The sequence below is a fragment of the Mesocricetus auratus genome, unplaced genomic scaffold (genome assembly GCF_017639785.1).
Source record: "Mesocricetus auratus isolate SY011 unplaced genomic scaffold, BCM_Maur_2.0 Super-Scaffold_100013, whole genome shotgun sequence".
Taxonomy (NCBI): Eukaryota; Metazoa; Chordata; class Mammalia; order Rodentia; family Cricetidae; genus Mesocricetus; species Mesocricetus auratus.
Window position 1 is genome coordinate 51234431 of NW_024429196.1, and position 20809 is coordinate 51255239.

At 41.9% G+C, this 20809-nt stretch overlaps 1 protein-coding gene across 5 annotated transcripts in view; it reads right to left on the reverse strand.

Annotated features, from left to right (window-relative positions):
* Positions 1-20809, reverse strand: part of Cdkal1 (CDK5 regulatory subunit associated protein 1 like 1) — a 523909-nt gene that overhangs the window by 15970 nt on the left and 487130 nt on the right. For 4 of the 5 annotated variants that reach the window (XM_021225040.2, XM_021225041.2, XM_040755762.1 and 1 more), the window contains 2 exons: positions 19617-19700; positions 16805-16969 (listed from right to left, as the gene is read on the reverse strand). The exons of the other annotated variant lie outside the window; for it this stretch is intronic. In XM_021225040.2, the coding sequence (XP_021080699.1) occupies positions 16805-16969; positions 19617-19700 (249 nt within the window). The remainder of the gene's footprint in view (positions 1-16804; positions 16970-19616; positions 19701-20809) is intronic. 5 annotated transcript variants of the gene reach the window in all.

Sequence of the window (20809 nt, forward strand, 5' to 3'; positions counted from 1 at the left end):
GAAGCTGTAAGCTCAGGACCATGCAACAATTTCACTTCTGTGTATTATGCACACCAGAGGAAGTGATGCAGGAAAGTGCCAATCTTAATTCTCCTATGACTAAGATGAGCTGAGTTACAAGCTCTAGCAGGGTATGGGCTTGAGATTAGGGTGGTCTAAGGCAGAAATAGCCCCAGGGGTTGGTGCCCAAGGCATGCAGAGCCAGACCCTCTGAGAACATCAACTTCCCATCCCCATTAACACCTTTCTCTTTCTCAGCCCCGGTAACTTAACTGCTTTGTTTTTTTTTTTACTCTCTGTCTCTCTGTCTCTGTCTGTCTCTGTCTGTCTCTGTCTGTCTGTCTGTCTGTCTGTCTGTCTCTGTCTCTCTCTGTCTGTCCATCTGTCTGTCTCCACCATCAGTTTCTAAATTGCTTCATGTCTAACTCCCAATTAAAAACATGGAGGTCACATGCCACAAATTGGTCTCACTGGGCTAAAATCTCCTGAGCTGTCTGCTTCTTTCTGGAAAATCTAGAGGAAAACTCCCTACCCCTTCTAGATTCTGTCCCTAGGCTCATGGCTTGCATCCAGCTTCCAAGTCAGGTTCCCTCCCCATCTCCCTGACCCCTGATTCTCCTGCTTGCCACCCACTTAAAAAAACAAAACAAAACAAACAAACAAACAAACAAAAAACAAACCCTTATGATTATATTAGGCCTATTTGAAAAACTCATTTTAAGGTCAGGTGACTAGCAAATTTGAATCCAGCAGAAACTTTTAATTAGTTCCTGTCATGTAACCTAATATAGTCACAAATTTGAGGGGTTAGGATGGTTTCTTACTTAGGGGTTCTACTGATGAGATGAAATAACATGACCAAAAAGCAAGCTGGCGTTTGTTTGGCTTACACTTCCATATCACTCTTCATCACTGAAGGGAGTCAGGACAGGAACTCCAAAAAGGGCAGGAACCTGGAGGCAGGAGCTGATGCAGAGGCCATAGCTGGGTGCTGCTTGCTGGCTTGCTTCCTCTGGCTTACTCAGCCTGCTTTCTTAGAAAGTCCAGAACCACCAGTCCAAGGTGCCACTCACCATAGGTTGTGTTCCCTCTTCAATTACTAGTTAAGAAAATGACTCAATTGAGGCTCCCTCCTTTAGATGACTCTAGCTTGTGTCAAGTTGACATAAAACTAGCCAAAAAAGACAGAGATTTTACTCACTTTTCACCTTTGAAGGTCACACAGGTGGGGGACCATGATAACTGGGTATCTTTTTTTTTATCATTTTTTATTTTAATTTTAAATAGCTTGTTTTACATGTCAATCCCAGTTCCCTCTCCCTCCCCTCCTCCCGCACTCCCCTTCCCCCCCTCACTCCCACCCTATTGCCAAATCCTTCCACATAGGGGATATCTAGAGTCTGTCATTTTACTCTTGGTAGGGTCAAGGCACTCCCCTAAGAGTCCAGGCTGAGAGAGCATCTCTCTTTGTGCTATAGGCACATGAAGACAGTTTGTATACCAGGGATAGACACTGATCCACAGCTCAGGGCCCCATAGGTTGCCCAGGCCTTCTCACTGACACTCACATTTGGGGGGTCCAGATCAGTCCCATGCTGGCTCAGCCGTTAAAGGCTAGGCTCACAACCAAAAAGATAACTGGGTATCTTTAGGGCTGTTATCCAGCCTACCATAGGACCCAACAGTGAGAATACAGTTAAAAAGTGACTGGCTAATGTAGGAAATGGAGAAATAAACATCCCTTTTGGTGCCCATTCACAATTTCTCACATTTTCTGTGGACACTCTAGAGCAGTGGTTCTCAACCTGTGGGTTGTGACCCCTTTGAGGGGGGTCGAACAAGCCCTTCACAGGGGTCAAATAAGACCATCCCAAAACACAGAAATCATATTATGATTTGTAACAGTAGCAAAATTGCAGTTATGAAGTAGTAATGGAAATGATTTTATGGTGGGGGGGGTCACCACAACATGAGGAACTGTATTAAAGGGTCACAGCATTAGGAAGCTTGAGAGCCACTGCTCTAGAGTAAGGATGACCCTGGTGTTAGTTTCCTAATGTTAACTGTAAAAAATTACAATCTAGCTAATTGGCTTAAAACAATACACATGTAACATTTCCTATCCAAAAAAAACAGTGAGAAGGCTCCTTCTTTGAGCATTCAGATTGCTTTTGAGGTTCGATCTTTCCAGTTCTATAGGTACCTGAAACCAAGGCATTACAGAGCCAGAGCATTACATCTAAGGCTGGAGACAAAAGTGTTTTCTTATGGGGGTAGAGAAAGAGGATACGGAGATGTGCCGATGACAACTGCCAAGATTTCATAGCTTTGGGAGACTGAATATATGATGGCTCTTACTCTTCATTTTCTGTATATCTGCCTTCCGGGGCATCACTTGCAGTGTGCTCTGTTGACCATGTGACTTTCTTAGCCAATGGGATGTTATCAAACACACAAGCAAAGGCCTAAGGTCACTTGTGTATGGCTGGTTTGCTGTTCTTGTTCCTCTGCCTTTACCATGTGAATATGTCCCAATGGTCTTTTGCAGGACTAATACCTGGAGGATAAAGTGGATTCATGTATGTAGTTGTAGATGAGCACATCTGAGCCACCAGTGTCCAATAAAACCTCTCCAGACATGTTACCAGAGTCCCACACTAAGGTTTGGAGAGCTGCACTTCACTACTCTACAACTGACAGACACATGTGTGAGCCCTGCAGAGATCAGCTATGCCTTACTGAGGTTTTGTGGTTATTTAGGAGGGGGCATTTACAGTGGCAATGGAGAGATTGTAGACAGATGATGCCCAAGTATTTGTCCAGGAGTGTTTTGAATGAGGGCTATGCATGTATCTCTTCAACACCTAAATTTAAAAAGAATGTATTCCATGGAAGGTACCTAGTTATCAAGAAGACAGATACAAATGAAGCAAAGTCATAGAACTAATGACATTTCTATTTTAGGGACAGGAAACTGATAAAAGTTAGTTGGTATGTCCAATGGTGAAATCTGTTATAGAGAAAAAGAGCCACTCACATTGTGATGGTGGTGGTAGGTAGCCATGTAAACTATAACCTAGGATGAACTCACAGATGAGGCAGTGTTTCAGCAGAGACTTGGATGATATTTGATGACAGACACTTCTTTTGGATATCTAGTGAGAAGCATACTACCATAGAGGGACTGGCAGGTGCATACGCTCACATAAAAGGCACTCCGTGTGCTTTCATGTCAAAGAGCAACAGGTAGGCACTGTGGCTGGACCAGTGTTCATGAGAGAAAAGTCAAGGGCTCAGGTTTGGGGGAATCTGTTGGATGTTGGCTTTCATCTGAAGCCCTAAGATTGTTTTCTTTTCTATTTAACATTTTTAATTGTTAAATATATGTAAAATGAACCTGAGAGTTTTAGCTGTTCTAAATGCAGTGTTCCATGGCATTCATCATACTTACTAGGTTCATCTAGTTGTGCAGCAGTTAATATTTCCAATAGTCATCATCCCACAGAGCAGCTCCATCACTACTGCGGCTGCCCACTGTCACTAGGCTTGATGACCCTCACCTAGCTTATTCCACACCTTGAGTAAGTGAACACATACAGCATTTGTCACATTTAGGTCTTATTTCACTTCAGACTCAAGGTTAACTCATGCTGTCACATATGTGAGAAATTCATTTATTTTCATGGTTGAATGAAATTCTATAGTGCCACACACCACATTTTATTTGTTCATGTATCTCTGGATTGGGAGGTGGGTGGCCTGCTTCTTGTTTTTGTGAATAATCCCAGGATGAATAGTGGGATCTGAAAATCTACTTTCAATTATTTTGGATATAGAAAAAGGAATGGAATTTCAGGGTTGTGGACCTATGGATGGTTCTGACAAGGAGGACACAATCTGCAGACTGCGGCAGACTGTGATACTACAGGATAACTGCACGGGGCACAGAAAGTTACTTTGCAGAAGAATGCTTGAGAAAAGACTCAAGAGTAACACTGCAACACAGATGCTTTCGGGCTGTTCAGAGAAAGTGACCTCAGGTGAAGAGTAACAGGAGGAAAAGTCACTTGGAAGAGTCATTCCAAATCACAGGAAAAGTCATCACAGGATAATGTCATCAAGATATTTACTTTAGGTGACTCTCCTTTACAAATGCTATTTCTGCTTATACATTTGGCTACATAGCTGCTGGCCACATTCTATTCTCGCCGAGCACACCTGGTTATTGGGAAAAACCCCTTGAGTCATGGATGAGGTATTAGCATCTTGACTAGCCCCCAAACAAACCTTCAATTCCACACCATTCATGGGCTGCTTACTATGATCCAGTATTCTCCATCCCTTATCTCAGTCTATTGTTAGAAACTATGAATCAGGCTTTATCATTCCTAATTTGTAACTGTGCAAACTATCTAGAGAGGGCAAATGCCCAGAGGATGATGGCACGATTTGAAAGGGTGAGACCACAATGCCAAAGTCACCACTGGTCCCAAGCTCATGGGCATAAGGGCTGCTTTATTCTTTTTAAATGAATGCTTGCAACAAGGAAGCCTGATGAGCCAGAGCCTGTGGGAGGAAAGTGCTCCTCTTGATAAGGTCTGCAATCGTCCTTTGCTGCTGGTGTTCTTCCGATTTCTCTCTCAAGAGGTGGCAAATCAGAAAGGCACTGTATTCCAGTTTTGCAGGTTGGCTTCCTACCAGATAACTGTCCTAGATAACTGACCTGATGTATGGCCTGAATATTTATGTTTCTTGGTAGTTTTACAGAATCGCATTTGGGAGATTGAGGAAAAAGAGAAAATTTGTTTCCCCAAAGTTCTTCACTGCATATCTAAAACCTTGTAAACCATGTTAGAAAGCAAACATAGTCTATTCCTTCAAACATCCTGGATTTGGTCTATTTTTTAAAGTATTGTGTTATTTTATACACAATGAAAAGCTGATGCTGAGGGTGACAGGGGACACAGACTGTATTTTTTACTAGTAGAAAGGGTGGGGCAGAATTCATGGTGGAAAGCAAGCCCCTGCTCCAATGTACCCAGTTCTTAGGGTTCCCACAAAAGAAACTTAACTTTACAAGACCATTATCGGTTTCAAGGGAGCTTTTGCAATCTGTTTATCATGATGTCAAAAGACTGAGCAGACTGAGAAGCTTGCCTGAGAGTTCCTACTCAAAGAACACATTAGCATCCTGCGTGATATACAGAAGTGTATTGTCTACTCCCAACCTCCTTGCTTACAGAATTCATCCATTGCATTCAACAAAGACAGGCTGTGGACTAACTGGAGGTGGCCACAGTACTATGGTCCAGATATGGAATGATGTACCAGACTGGGTAGGGCATTCCTACGTCACAAGTCTCCAGCATTTCTTCCCAGCATGTACCTTGCCATGATGACTCAGTCACCAAGTGACTATATGGAGCAGTGAATCTGACTCCACAGGACTTACTTAGTGTGGGCAGGGCTTGGCTGCTGCTGTGCAGGAGGACTGAGATGTCAGGTTAACCTGTGCTGCAACACAGTATAAGCAACTCTGGAGAAAGGCACACTCTATCAGGTTTAGTGTAAATATTTAGCTTCCAAAACCCAGAGTTCCCAGTCTTCATACGGAAGATTATTTCCCTCTGACTGCCCACTGCCCACAATTGCTGTGAGTGTGAAAGAAAGTCAGATGCAACGCTGTGCATTCTGTATCCATTCATGATCTTTTCACACAGAGAATGTTATTTTTCACTTCCCAAGACCTTCTCCCCTTCAAAGTCCAGTTCTACGCAACCACCAGAGTGAAAACTGAACCTCCTCTCCACATGACAGTTCCCACTGTCAATTCTACCTTGGCATTCCATCTTCCCCCCAAACCTTTTGCACGTGTCTTTGTCCCCAGGGGCAAACACAAGACTCAGGTTCCATAATTCGAGGTAGCATGAGGAAGATGGGAAGAGGACGGTCATAGCTCTGAAATGCTTCCAGACAACAGCAAAGACTCTGCTCCTAGCTTCAGTGGTCTAAAACAATGCCTTTCAAAACTCTTCCTATTGAAGCTCTTCCGCTGTGCCCTGTTTCCTGCAAAGAGCTCTGGTCCTGATACCTCTTCAAAGACTTTCCACCATGTTATGCTTCAATATTATCTAACTTAGCACTGGACTTGTTCTACATTTGATTGACACATACCCACTCTTTTGGTTACTATAATAAGAATGCCACAGACTGGGAACCATTTGAACAACAGGTCTGTGAGTCTGGGGAATCTAGATGAAGACCTGGCAGAGCTGCTTACAAGTTCAAGTACGGCACTTCCTTGCTGTGTCTTCAACTGGGATTATAGAAGATTCAAGCCTCTGCCACCATAACCTGTCTCCCAAAGCCTGCATCCCTTTCATGGTTATGCTTTGGGAAGATGTGACTATTGAGACACATATTTCTTTTCCTAACACCCTGAAAGGCAAGTCAACACCCCAGACCTCTGTGTCCTAAGCAGTGCTTAACACTGCTGAGCAGCTTTGGCACTTTAGAGTTGACAGCAGAATTTTTATTCCAACCATTTTGGGAGGATAGAAGAAAGTACTATTAGTGTCATCAGACTCACAGGTACAAACTGGGATAGCTCCAGACACATGAGACACAGGGTTCTATCTGGTTTTAATCACAAGCCAAACTAAACCCTTTCTTCCTCGAGTGACTTCTTATTAGATACTCAGTGACAGTCATGGGGGACAGTATACCCCTTAGGATTGCTACCCTCAATCTACTTACTGCTCACTGGAGTCACAGCAGAAGAGCAGAACATCCACAATAGCCGGACCAAAATCTACACAAAGATCAGGGGCACTTTCATTGCTTCTATCTCTAATAGCAAGTCCAGTGCAAAGACAGTATGTTTGGTGATGATGGAAACAGAAGCAGTCAGGAGGCATCTGCATGTTGCAAGTATGAGCAACTCAGACTCAGCTATCTGACTCTTTGCTCTTGAACTCAGCCTCCTTATCTCTGTGTAGCTGTCACTGCTTTAACTCAACTTCACTACTCTTTCTCCCCTATCCCAGTGGGACAAAGGAAATAGTGTGTGTCTGTGTGTGCATTTAATTTTACTATAGGTATCTCACGGTCTCGGTACATAGAAATGCTGAGAACACTTTTCACGGTATTCAGGTAACCTCCCCCAGGCTACTCTAACAACCCAAGGCATTGCAAGCCCCAACACTAGGCACATAGTAGAGGCTCACTAAATAGTAGCTGTTATCATTATCAAGGCACAATTAGTCCCATGATGCATGCAACTTTCCTTTCTATGCCCAGCTCCAAGTCTCAGGAGAAGGAAAATTATCATTGCTGATTGCACAATTAGGGGTACAAGTGAAATGAAAGCTAATTGTTCAGCATCAGCTCTGTTGATGATGCTTTGAATGGTACTCAAATTGGTACAAGAAAGGTATTGTAAACACATTCAACACAGTTCAACTGATGTAATCCATACAAGTGTGGCAGTGTCCCACTAAATGCAGCGCTGAAGAAAGGGTGAAATAACAGCTCTGCATTCAGCCTGTGCAATTTAAATGTGTCCTAACAGGTCTGCAAAAGAAACCAATGAGAGGCAATATGGAAGACAGCAATGCACATGATATTACATGTACTATGGTCTTAATGGTCTGTGACACCAATTTAACACACGGGCAATAAAGAATTCAGTATTGCATGGTTTAAAGTTAAAAAAAAAAAGAAAACGAACTGGAAAAACGTCTTGGGATTGTAGCCAACATCTTGGATATGGAAGGAGAATAGGAAGGAACACACCCTCATTTGCTCCTAACATGGTTAGCTGATCTGTTTGAAATTAGATCCACTTTCAACTTAATTATTAAGCCATTTCTTAACCTCATGAACGAAGTTTTCATGTGCTTTCAAATCTGGCCCTGAACTAATAGCCCCTTTCACTTTAGTGGTTTTGGAAATGAATGTTAGACTGGAAGGAAAGCATTTAAACAGTGTTTTTCTAAGGGTCAAAGATCTGCAAACACAGTATAGTTTGTACATAGAATTAAGTACATCTGATGGTCTTGCAGGCCCTTTGTTAGGTAATGAGGCAAGTATGCTACCCTAAAATAATGCCTTCTTTCTTACCAAGAGTGGCCACAGGATTGGAGCTGAGCTGTCTAGCTTACTCAAGTGAGTCACACATGCCACAGTGCTGTGTGTAGAGATCAGAGGACAACTTGTGGGTATTGGTCCTCTCCATCCATCATGGGGGTCTGTGGGATCTAACTCATGTGGTCAGGTTTGGTGGCAGGTGCCTTTATTCACTGAGCCATCACACAGGTCCATCTGTGGTTTGTGTTAATGTCATTCTCATTATAGTTTTTTGAGGTGACTTGCTTTCCTCTGCCATTTTGTAAGAAGTCAGTGGTTAATGGATGCATTAGAAATTATAGACTAGTATGTAATTTCTATTGTCAGTTAAAGTAAGATCATGCCTTAGTGTAAATCACAAATAATACTGCTGCTAGTATGTGGCAATATTTAGTGTGCTAAGCCTCTTCGGTTACATACTGTAAAACAGGTGCTCCTGTGGTTCTCATAAGCAGAGACTCGGGCAGGTGAATTTCTTCAACTTCATACTGTTTGTTAGGAATGGAACAAGTATTCAAACCCAGGTTATCAGAATCCTGAACGTATGCCCTGAATTGCTATGCTGCACTGTGTAACACAAGCCAAAGTAAGCAAAGTACTTTAAAGAAGTCTACAGAATTGCTGTCCTATACTTACTAAATTCACATGTCCACTATGTCCATGTACATGTCTACATTATCCACTTTAATCCTCCCTAAGTGATGTAATAAGTATGTGAGAGACACCGTGATTCAAGGAAGTGAGCTGTGGGGTATTGCAAGAATTGTCACTATAATTGGACCCAAGCCTGCCAGACCACAAGCCATCCTGGCCTTTCACAAGTGGCGACCTCTTTCTTAAACCAATTCTAAACTAGGAAAGAACTTAACAACAACAATAAAAATAAATCTTTGCATAAACTCAACTATTTGTGAGCTTAAAATTCAAGAAAGTGTTTCTATCAGGCAGACCCAGTTCTGACTTCTTAAGTATCAAGGAGAGAACTTGTAAGATTAAGTACTTTGTGTACAAGGAGTCACAGAAGTCTCCAATAGCTCTGCTTCTCTCATCATGCAGAGCCCAAAGTCTGCTATGACCCAGTACACAAGAGGTGATTAGTCCTACCCACTTCCTCATCATTTTCTGCCTCACCTTTCTTCTCTTGGATCCAGTGAGCTTAGTCTGCTATATAAAGAGGAATTCCTGACCAGAAGTTATCAAATAAGACTTCTGCAATGTAAAGAGAATGGAGCTGAACTGTAAATCGCACGTCTGACATACCTGGATGGACTAGAGCAAAACCATGAGATGACAAGGTTGTGGGAGAACTGGAACTTGTTGATGGTACAACTACCAGAGAAAGAAGCATAACTCCTCCTCAAAAAGATCAGCAACTGTGTTATCACGTGACTTAGAGCAGGAACTTAAGTAGACAGCTATACAACAAGTTTGCAAGAAGCAGTTGGGGCAGCACTCCAGTGTGTAGAGAAGACTGGGCAGGAGAAATTCAGTGGAGTGTTACTCAGCATGTAATGATACAATCAAATGTCAATCAGTCTTTGTTGTTGACATATGGCACAATATGGACGAAATCTGAGGACATCACACAAATCACAAAAAAGCAAAGGCAGTACAATGCCACTTTCATCAGTCACCTCCAGTAGTCAGAGTCATGGAGACAGAGATCAGAAGTTGCCAAGGATTAGCAGACAGGAGGAAGGGGAGTTAATGCTTAGGAAGTGCTGAGTTAGTTTTATAATATTAAAAAGAGTCCTGGAAATTGGTTGTAGAACAATTTGACACTATGAAGATGGTTACGGTGGAAAAATTTACTCATGTTCATCCTCCCTTTCTCCTTCCTTATTATATCCACCTATCCATTCATCCATTTCTGAATACCAAAACCAGGGCCTCCTGCATGGAAGGAAAGTGATCTACCACAGAGCTATCCCCCCATCCTTATTCTTATTTTTTGATATAGGGTCTTAGTAAGTTTCTCAGGCTGTCCTTGAACATACTACCTAGCCAAAGCAGGCCTTGCATTTATGATCCTCTTGCCTCAGCCTCCTAGGTAGCTGGTATTATAGGCCTGTGCCACCAGGTCTGGTCAAACTTCAAATTTAAAAATATATTTATGTGTATGGTGTTTTGCTTGCACATATGTCTATTTACTGGTATCTATGGAGAACAGTAGAGGGTGTCAGGTCTGTAGTACATAGTGCTGGGACTTGAAGCTCTGGAACGGGTTCTCTTGAAGAGCAGCCAGTGCTTTTAACTACTGAGTCATCACTCTAGTTCCACATATTTTATGTTGTTCTTGAAGTTGGTAAGACCTGGATATAAAAAGTGGCTCCTGTTCCTCTACCTGGCTCCTCTGATTTCATGACTCCGAGTAAGTTATTTATTAGTCTACTGAAGTTCTGGTTCCTTATCTGTGAAATATGGACGGCAACAGTAGCCTATCATGAGGATGATATGAATGCATTTAAGATACTTAACATACTACTCGGTTCATGATAATCACTCCCTAAATGTTGGTTTGAGATTATAGCAGAAGTCAGGGGAAATTTAGCCAATGGTAAAAAAGGTTCATTATTTTGAGATTTGAAAATGGAATATGATTATGTTTTTAAAAGGAATTTTCTAGTGCTGGAGATGTAGTTTAATGGGCTGAAGGGCGTAGCATATCAGAGGCACTGAATTTAATTCCTAGCACCACCGAAAATGAGGTGGTAAAGGCACACATACTGAAATTCTAGATCCTCCAGAGGGGGATCAGAACTTAGAGCTCATGCTAGGCCTTAGCCAATTGTCACCTGCGCTACATTAGACCCTGTTCCAAGATGAAAATTTTAATTAGGGTTATTTACTTATATATTTCTACATACAATGATAAATGGAATTCTCTTAACAAATAATTAAGGTAGGTAAGAACACAGATAATGTAAGATTGACTAGAAAGTGAGACCTGTTCAAGATGAGCAGTCATGGAGATGTGGGATGAAGTTGATAGGCTATTGTTAGATGTGCTTGAAATTCTCTGTAAGTAGATTTACATATGACCATAAAACAAAACCTGCCCTCACTCTTGGATGATGAGTCACAGATAATTTTTCATTTTATTGAATAGTTGTTGACTTGCACACCTCACTATGCTTATCTACCTATAGGTTTCCTTCTTTTCTTGTTGTTTGAGTCAGGATCTCCCTATGTAGCCCATGCTGGCTTTGAACTTACAGTGATCCTCTTACATCATCTACCAAAGTATTGAGTGTTGGGATTCCAAGTGGATGCCTCTATGCCCATAGGCTTCCTTTTGATGTCCACCTGCAGTTTCTACATCTGGTGTTAAACTATTATATTTCCATCTACAGTTTCTATATCTGGTCAAGGTATTATATTTACATCTTCAGTTTCTACATCTTTTGTAATCTATTATATTTAAAAATATAAAAATACTTTGAGGGAAGGTACCTTACAGGGATGGATAATGCTGCTCTCAGAAGCTATAGGTTACGAAACAAATATTCCAGTGCCAGGTATAGGATATTATCCTATGAGCTGGGTTGTTATCAGAAAGGACCCAGATACTTCCCAAACAACACAGACTACTTCCATTGCTCTTGATTACCCACTAGAACTAGTTCATAAGACCCTACTGCTGAAGACACCATGCACTTTTGTTTCAGGTCCTAGAGATATGGCTTAGGAGAACTGTCCCTGCTAGCTAACTTTCATAGCACTGGGCTGCTGGAGGGGAAAACTCATTCATGGTCTTACCTAGCTATGAACCCTGTGAGCTACAATACCAATCAGGCAAAATGTGCTCACTGGTGCAATAGTGGCATTACTGAGAGTTTGCATAACCAACTACTTATGATTGGATTTGAGGCAGGAAAGAATTCATATCTAGTATTATAAACCTGGTCAGAGGCCTATGCCTTGGGAGGTCATAAGTCCTAGAGGGTGGGAGAGGATGACCTATAACTGCTGTTTTGCTAAATGAATGTGTTGTCCAACTGCCTTCTAAACATTTACATTTATCCCCATAGATTAGTGTTATTTTAAGCTTTGGTCAGAGAATCTTCTGTTTGCAATGGGTGATGGTTAATACAGATACTCACAACTGGCCAAAGTGTTCAACTATTGAGTGCTCACCCCTAAGCAGGGCATCTTTATCATCCCCTCAAAGGCCCAGAGAGTATTAATGAAAAGAAGGCAGAAGGTGGCTTTGATTCTGTCTCTTGAACATGGCATGCTGCACTGATGAACCCAAAGCATTAGTGGCTATCTGTACAAGACTGGTCTGTCAGGATTTCATTATTCAAGAGGAAGAGGTTCATGAGGTCCCATTCCCCTTTAAGGTTCATAGGGGGCAGGTAGAGTCATATTCCTTAGCAATGTGGTCGCTAATAAGTTGTAGTTGCTCAAATAAATACTTCCCACTTATGCTCCTGCAAGCAACTCTAATTAAATGCAAGGGGGTACTCTACCCTGTGTGTGTACTGCATGATAGTAGAAAGGGAACTATTTGGAAAGAAGATGTTTAGAGGAAGGGAATAAAATAATGGGGTTTAGTATAAGATCATATATATATATACATACACACACACATATATATATGTATGGAATTGTGATAGAAATAAATTTTAAAAATAGATCATGTATCTGCCATGATGGTTCATACCTGTAATCCTAGTATGACAGGAAGGAGTGCTATGAGTTTGGGGCCAACCTAGGTTACATAAGGAATTCCAGAGTGGTATGGAATATACAGTATGTTCTGATCTCAAAAACAGGACTAGACAAAACAACTCCATATCCTTAAAAATACTTGACTGAATCACTCCCAGTGTTTCTGACCTCGGAAGCTGGGGAGGGGCAGGTGTGGAACCGGTGTTCTTCCACAGCTCAGGGATAATGGTAGCACTGTAAGCATGGGAACCACAGTGAAGAATTATCGTCTTAGAATATATGTCACCATTCCTTCTTCCACCTTAAGAGCCCAGTCCCCTGGCATAGCTGTTCTATAAGAAAGGTCACAGTCTGGCCTTCACTTGATTTACAGTCCTCTCTGAGCTCAGATGCCTTCACTTAAATTATTACATAATATTTCCTAAATCAACCACACTTCCTCAAGTTGTGGGTGGCACTTGACTCTCATCTTCCCTAAAAATAGTTAGACTAATTGTGTCTCTACTTTTCTCTCCTCCTCCTCCTCCACACCTCTAATAAAGCTGGGAAGAGGATAATCGACATGTCTCAGTGGTACATGCCTATGAGCCCAGTTCCTGAGGAAACTGAAGCAGGAGAGTGGGGACAGGCTTGACTCAGCAAATGATCAAGACCCTGTCTCAAAATAAAATTCATAAAGGTGGGAATTACATGGAAGAAACTTGTATCATATGAGGAGGCTCTGGGGTCCAATTCACAGTGTGTCAAAGAAGGATAAAAAAAAAGAAAAGAAAGAGGTTTCTCTCTGTCCTTTTCCATGAAAATGTAATTTCTTAGAGACAGTAAACTCTTAATTTACTATAGTCTCTCTTTACATCATGCTCTGGGGAATCTAATCATTATATAAAGTAATAATTCTTGATTATTAACATTTATGGAACTCCAAGTTCTTCCATGTGGTAGCATTGAGTCTACTGTCAAGAGATTTTCTTATTCACTGAATAGTACAGACAGAAGGTTGTTTAGTGCTCATTCTACATTACCATGTTGTATGTGAGACAAGCAGAGTTTGGGGAACCCAGTGATATGAAGGTCATTAAGTGAATTAAAGGGACAGAATCCTGTAGTTTGGGCATTCTCCGCCTCCATTGTCTCTCTTACCAGTTCCACTGAAGGATGCCAACAGGGCTGACATGCAACACAGTAAGCCCAAAGCACAGGGCTAAACATGTAAAACATGACCTGAGAGATGGCTTTAAAGGGACAGAATCCTGTAGTTTGGGCATCCTCCGCCTCCATTGTCTCTCTTACCAGTTCCACTGAAGGATGCCAACAGGGCTGACATGCAACATAGTAAGCCCAAAGCACAGGACTAAACATGTAAAACATGACCTGAGAGATGGCTTAGCAGTTCAATATCAAAGCCTTTTGATCCTGGCATATTGGTCACATGTTTAAAGACTGGCAAATACAGGTAAAGAGTAAAAGAGGAAGTCACAAACAACAATGCAAGAAAGAACTGTGGGACATTTCCCTTAACACCCCCCACTCCTGCAGAGTCCTACTTGTAATTTCAAGCATGTAAAATAATTTATTTATATAAGCCTAAGGACACTAGGAACCACATGAACTCATCATACGTGGCCCTCTGGGCTGTCCTGTGCAAAGGAGGGTTTGTGGCAACACTATTTCCTAGGCTAAAAGAAGGGAGAAGAGAGGAGACAAGAGAGCCGCCTAGAATTGAAGTGGGACTGGACTTTTAGAAAGCACATGGTGTGTACGAATAGTAGAAAGGACTGTTGTTCATGGAGTACTAACAGAAGGTTTAGAGCCTGAGTCCTTACAAGAGATGCCCATGTGAGAACTAAGCCAGGCAGGGTCTTTAAAATATTTCTGCCATTTGTTGTAAAATTCTTTCCACTACAGCAATTAAAAATCAACCTCATTAATGGGGGAAGTACTTGTGTATATGTTTCTTTTATTGGTTGATGAATAAAACATTGTTGGCCAATAAGGCAGGAAAATAGGCAGACTAGGAGATGAGGAAAATTCTGGGAAAGGTAGGCAGAGAAAGACCACCAGAGTCAGTCACCATGTAGCTCACCAAAGGAGTAACAGGTCTGGGCATTCTCCGGTAAGCTAATACCATGTGGAAATATATGAATTAATAGAAATAGGTCAATAATTAAGGCAGAGCTAGCCATAAGAAGCTCTAGCCACCAGTCAACAGCTTTATAATTAATATAGCATCTGTGTGCTTATTTGTGGTCCAAGGGCAGTGGGACCAGGTGGGACAGAGAAAATCCAGCAACATCTCATAGGGCTAGAGATAAAGCACAGTCATAGAGGGTTTTCCCATCATGCATGAGGCCATGAGTTCAAGCCACAGAATGGCAAGTAAAAAAAAAATCTCTTAAAGCACACTATAGGTTAGCTAATTTCCTTGAAATACATTCTGAGACTAAGCTGATAAAATTGAGTCAAATATTTAGACATTTCACTTCAATGCCAGATTACTGTTGCTTCCATGAAATTCTCTCCAACTTCCATATAAGACTAAAAACAAACAAAAACAAAACAAACAAAAACCCCAAACAATTAAAACAATAGCTAAAATACATCCCAAATCACAAATAAACATCAAATTTTAACAAGATGGTAGTCTCAAGCTGGTTACAGCAGTACATGCCCTGTAATTCTAGCACTTGGGAGGTAAAGGCAAAAGGATTAGGAGTCCAAAGTCATCTTCAGCTACAAAGTGAGTTCATGGTTAGTCTAGTGTACATGAGACTCCATCTTAAAGTAAAATAAAATTAAATAAAATACTGGTGAGATGGATCAGTGGATGAAAGTAGTTGCTGAACAACCTGACAACCGAGTTCAATTCCTGGATCTCACAGTGGAAGGAGAAAAGCAACACTCAGAGTTGCCCTCTGATATCCATATGTAGACACACACACACACACACACACACACGATAATGATAACTATAATAATACTAAAGTGTATGTACATAAAAGAAGAAAGCGGGCATGGTTTTGACACATTATAGTCCATGACTCTGTGCTGTGAGTTAGACACCATGTATGGGTACCCTCGTATGCAATAGCCAAGTACAAAAGAGGTGCCACTCTTATTGGATTTGGGTTCAACATCATCAGTAAAGACAGAGGCAGAGGACACATTTGCCACTATTCCTGAAGCAAAGCTGTAATTCCGTTATTTCAATTAGGATGTCTTTACTATTCCTTCAAACTAAGAGCTACAGAGGAAAATGGTCTAGGAACTCGGATAAGTATCAGTTATCTTTTTTCCATATGTTAAATCATTGCTATATACTTTTGTGGGAGGGGGTGTTTAACAATTGTGTTGAAGAAAGGACATCAAATGATGCTTAGAAATGTGATACACATTTTCATTTCACACTCCATCAGCTTTTACAACTGTAGCTCAATGAAATGTGTGAGAGAGCTTGGCAAACAGCCATATTTACCAAGGTATAAAACAGGGGCCAGGTTACTTTTTTTATAGAATGAAAAAATGTTTAATTTTCACTCCACAGGACTCAAGTATATATGCTGCTCACACTAGCAAGAGGGACCACACCATGTGTATGCCACAGCTTAGTGTCTGTTCACCTGTAAGCTTTAACTGTGCAACAAACAGCTTTGTCAGCAGGAGAACATCAGGTCCTCAAGCCCCTCCCTTCAGGAGCTACGATACAGAAACATGCTGGGTTTGTTCACCCTTGGTGTTGAATCTCTTACCTGCGAATAATGGCTTTTTGCCTTCTGCTCTGGCCTGAAAAAGGAAGCCGGTTATTCCCTTTATGGGCAGAGAAGCAAAAGGCTACATCAGCAAAAGCGCAGCTGTACCTCCAGACCTCCATCTGTCAGAAAGGGGCAGAGCCCGTGTGTCCTTGAAAAGGGGACTAGATGTGGTCACAGACTCATGGTGCGGGGTCACCGTGCTTCCTAAGTTGCCATGTCATTGGCAGTGTGGAAGGAAAGAACGTGAAACTTACCTTTGTCAAACCCGACACTTCTCCCTTGGCCAGTGGCTTGCTGATAGATGGCGTGTAGATTTTGGTGTCTAATACTGGCTGTCCTTTTAAAAAGTGTTTTCCCGATTCATAAATGTCTACTTCAACCATTTTCCCCATGAATTCAGGGTTCTTAGGAACTAAAACCTTAAAACAGATTTTCAGAAATGGGAAGTTTTTAGTATCAACCTTATTTTACAATAGTTCGAGGCTATACAACAATGACATAGGAAGGTTTCTTGCTTCCCACACCAGTCTCCCCACCATTAACTTCTTACAGTAGCACAGTGTGCTTGTCACAGTGAAAATGAAAAATGATATGCCACCACCAACTAAGTCCTCACTTATCTAAGTGTCCGCGGACAGTTCTGTTCTGGGTTCCTATTACAGAGTATGCTATCTCCTGGCTACTCAAGGATTTGGGGCCCTGGAGAGTGCAAGACTTCTCTGGGAGGAGCCAAGGGGCTGCAGACCCAGGGCCTCCATCACCAGATGCCAGCTATCCTGAAGCACAGTGGCCGGAAGCCTGTGAAACTTCCAACAGCCAAGCACTTCTGGACTAGCCTTTGATAGTCTGCCTTCGCCTATCCTGCACAAGGAAGAGAACAGATTCAAAAGTTATGAGAGCCTCACACTTCCAATACTTTCCAATTTAGCTGTCAGAAAAATGGTTCAGTACACACTTCAAATGAAGGCCGTGTGTGTGTGTGGGGGGGCACGGGCACTCGCAAAAGAGCAAGAAGAAGGGCATTTTGAAGCAATTCTTTCAGTAGTACAGCACACTGGTGTTTGTCAAAACGACTCCTCTGGCTAATGGCTGCCTTTCATGCCTTTTGTTGTTAGAAAAGAAATGTGTTTGTTAGTCTCATGAGCCAATCTCTACACAGAAGCAGCCACTCTGAAAGCCACTTTAGCTGGCTCACAGGGACTGTTAAATGGCTGTTTCTGCTAGAGATTGCTGATAGACTGATAGAGGTCCATTACCTCAGCAAATGTCTCCTCTTGTTGGGAATCTAAAGGTAGTTTGTATGCATTCTATCCCTGACACCTCTGCTTCAGTACTATAACTAACCTCTTCAAGTCAGCATCCAACATAAACAGACTAGTGCTAAAACAATAATCCTTTGATATTTTGATGCAATCTTATTTAGAAATAAAAGCTATGCTTTGAAAGGCTTAGTTATAGAGACAGAAAAAAAAGGGGGGTCAGGAAAGGTCAGGGAAGATCCTGCAGTTGCCACACTGGGTGTTGGTCTTTCTGAAGACATTTTTATGATCACTACACACATGGCCTCACCAAAGGGTAGGAAAAGGTCACCTGGAAGGTGGCTGACTTATGGCAAACAGGCCAACTAAAAGAGTATTAGTAACAGGCCCTTTTAAATTAACTTTTATAAAGAAAATCCCTAGCCCAAATTATGTCTAGAAATTCTGGTGCTATTCTTGGGGAATATACATACGTCTTCTTGATCTGCTGCCTTGACCTGAATGAAGGGCTCAGTGTTTCCTGTTTTTTTCCCCCTCGGGTTTTAATAATTGGAAAAAGCCCAACTGTCTTACACTGGAGGAAACAGCTAATGAGGCATGCCATTACCTTTTAAATGAAGGGAGAAAGGTTCCCTGCTGAGGCACAAACCCAGGTGGCAGGAGAAAGAAGAGGGAAGAGGCAGCCAAAATACATCAGGGTTCTCCCCAAGGCTGAGCAGAGGGCGATCCTGCATAGGAGAACGGCTCTTCCTGAGATGGGGACCAGAAGAGGCTCAGCTTAAAGCTGAGGTACAGGGGCTCCTTCCTCAGCTGCAGCCATCTCTGTACCCAACAAGTGTGTCTACTTGGGCTCTGAGAGGTGTCACCTAGGAACTGCTGCCCAGTTTGATAGTATTCCATGTGGATAAGCAATAGTGAGGCCTCTTCACTGCTTTCTAACTCCAGTAGTGGTTTCCCTCGCCCAACCTTATCTGAAGTGCCCACGTAGTACTTAATAATCCCCCAATTCCAATTCTAGTCATGACCCAGAAAGAGAGAGAGAGAGAAAAAAACACTTCTCATCTGATGAGAAAGAACAGAAGGATAGGAAATACTATTCGACATTAAGGAAAATTAACACGGCTCAGAACCATCTGTGGCCATCCCACGCCACTCTGAGTGTCTCCGAGGACACGTTTCCCATTGTCCTCGTTGGTCCATCCAGGGTTCTTCCCGCAGGGAAACACTCTGTAAGTCACATATGACATACACTCCCCGCTGGGTGGGGGAGTGAAGCCCCAGGTGCTGACTGAAGTCAGGTGCTTCTAAAGAGCCCTCTACAGTGGCTGTTTGTTTACTGGGTGGGTATTTTTGGTTTGATTTAGTTTTTCTACATTTCTAAGAATTCTGTTTTGCTGAAAAGTCTGGCAATAGCAGAGAAAGGGCCTATTTGGACTCATGAACCACTGAGGAGGCCTTGCGGGGTGAAGCAGCTTTCCTTGGAGGGTCTTAGAGGCCCCCAGAGGTGCCCTTGCCAGTCTTCCTCACCTGCAAGTGAAAGGGACGCCTGCAGCTCATGCTGATGTGTACATACTGTCCCCTGCCTTCCAACAGGACCCTCTCTACTCTCTTTGTGTTAGCTGCTCAGTTCCCAATGCCCACAAGTCCAAGGTGGCCATGTCCTAGACTAGTGTGACCCAAAGTACACTCAGTAACTGAAAAAAAGAGAAAAAAATCAGAGATAAACTCTCCTTTCTTCTTCTCGTCCCCTTTGCTTAAACTTTCAGAACTGAATTTGCATTCAGAATTGAGTATGAATGATTCTTACCTGCTCATAGAATCGATTATGTGCAACAAAAAACTTGGAGTCAAAAGATTCTTCAGTTACCAGCACTTGTTGTCTTTCACCAATCTGGGGGAAGGGAGAAGAAAAGAGTAAAGAAGCAAGAACCCCAAAATATCTCTGTGAGTTCAAGGCCAGCGTGGTTTACAGAGTGAATTCCAGGACAGCCAGGGCTACACAGAGAAACTATATTTTGAAAAAAAAATCTGAAAATAAGTATCAGCCCATAATGTCCTGGACCATAAGTGCTTCTTGCATTTAAAGTAGGCTGCAGATGGTCAGTTGCTTAACAGACAACACCGTGCATAACTCATTCAAATCTCTTGAAAAGCATTAACTATGCAGGAATGCAAAATACCACAGCACAAAATCAGTTTTTACATGACTAGGAAACAACTTGATCAGATTTCTTTCTTCCACACAAGAAAGATTAAAAAAAAAAAAAAGCTCCTAAAATACACCAAGATCTAAATATCTCTTTGTTTCTTGCAACAAGCTCACATAACAAGCCAGGACAAGCTGCTTCTAATCCAAATGCAGGGAAATATTTTGGCAATATGGGAGAATAGTAATAAACATTAATTTGAGTTATGAGGGATATAACACTAAAGAAAATGCACCCAAAACTAGTCATTAGGGCTGCAAAGATGGTTCAGTGATTATGTGCGCACACAGCTCCTCCAGAAGGCCAACATTTGAGTCCAGCACCCATAGTGGATGGTTTGCAGCTGCCTGTACTCCATTCCTGGGGATCTGATTTCCTTTTCCGGCTCCAAAGGCACCTGGACTCACTTACAGGCAGGCAGACAGATAGACAGACACACACATATACACAGATACCGCACACACACGATGACTTAAAACATACACAGAATTAAAAGAAACAAAATTAGTTGTTAGGCCTTTATACCTAAGTCTTCTGCATGTTCCATGCAATTCTGAAATTATGACTAATTTGCATATGTATTTACTTGTTATATATATTTTTTTCTGTTGCAGGCAAGTGTTGTTTTGTTTTAGTGACAGCTCCATGTCATTGCTTTTGTTTTTAAGAGCAAACATGAAATTATGAAATTTGCTGATCAATGCATGGAACTAGAAAGCATTATATAACTGAGTGAGGTAACCAATATCAGACCCAGAAAGACAAATGTTGCATGTTCCACTCATAGGTGATC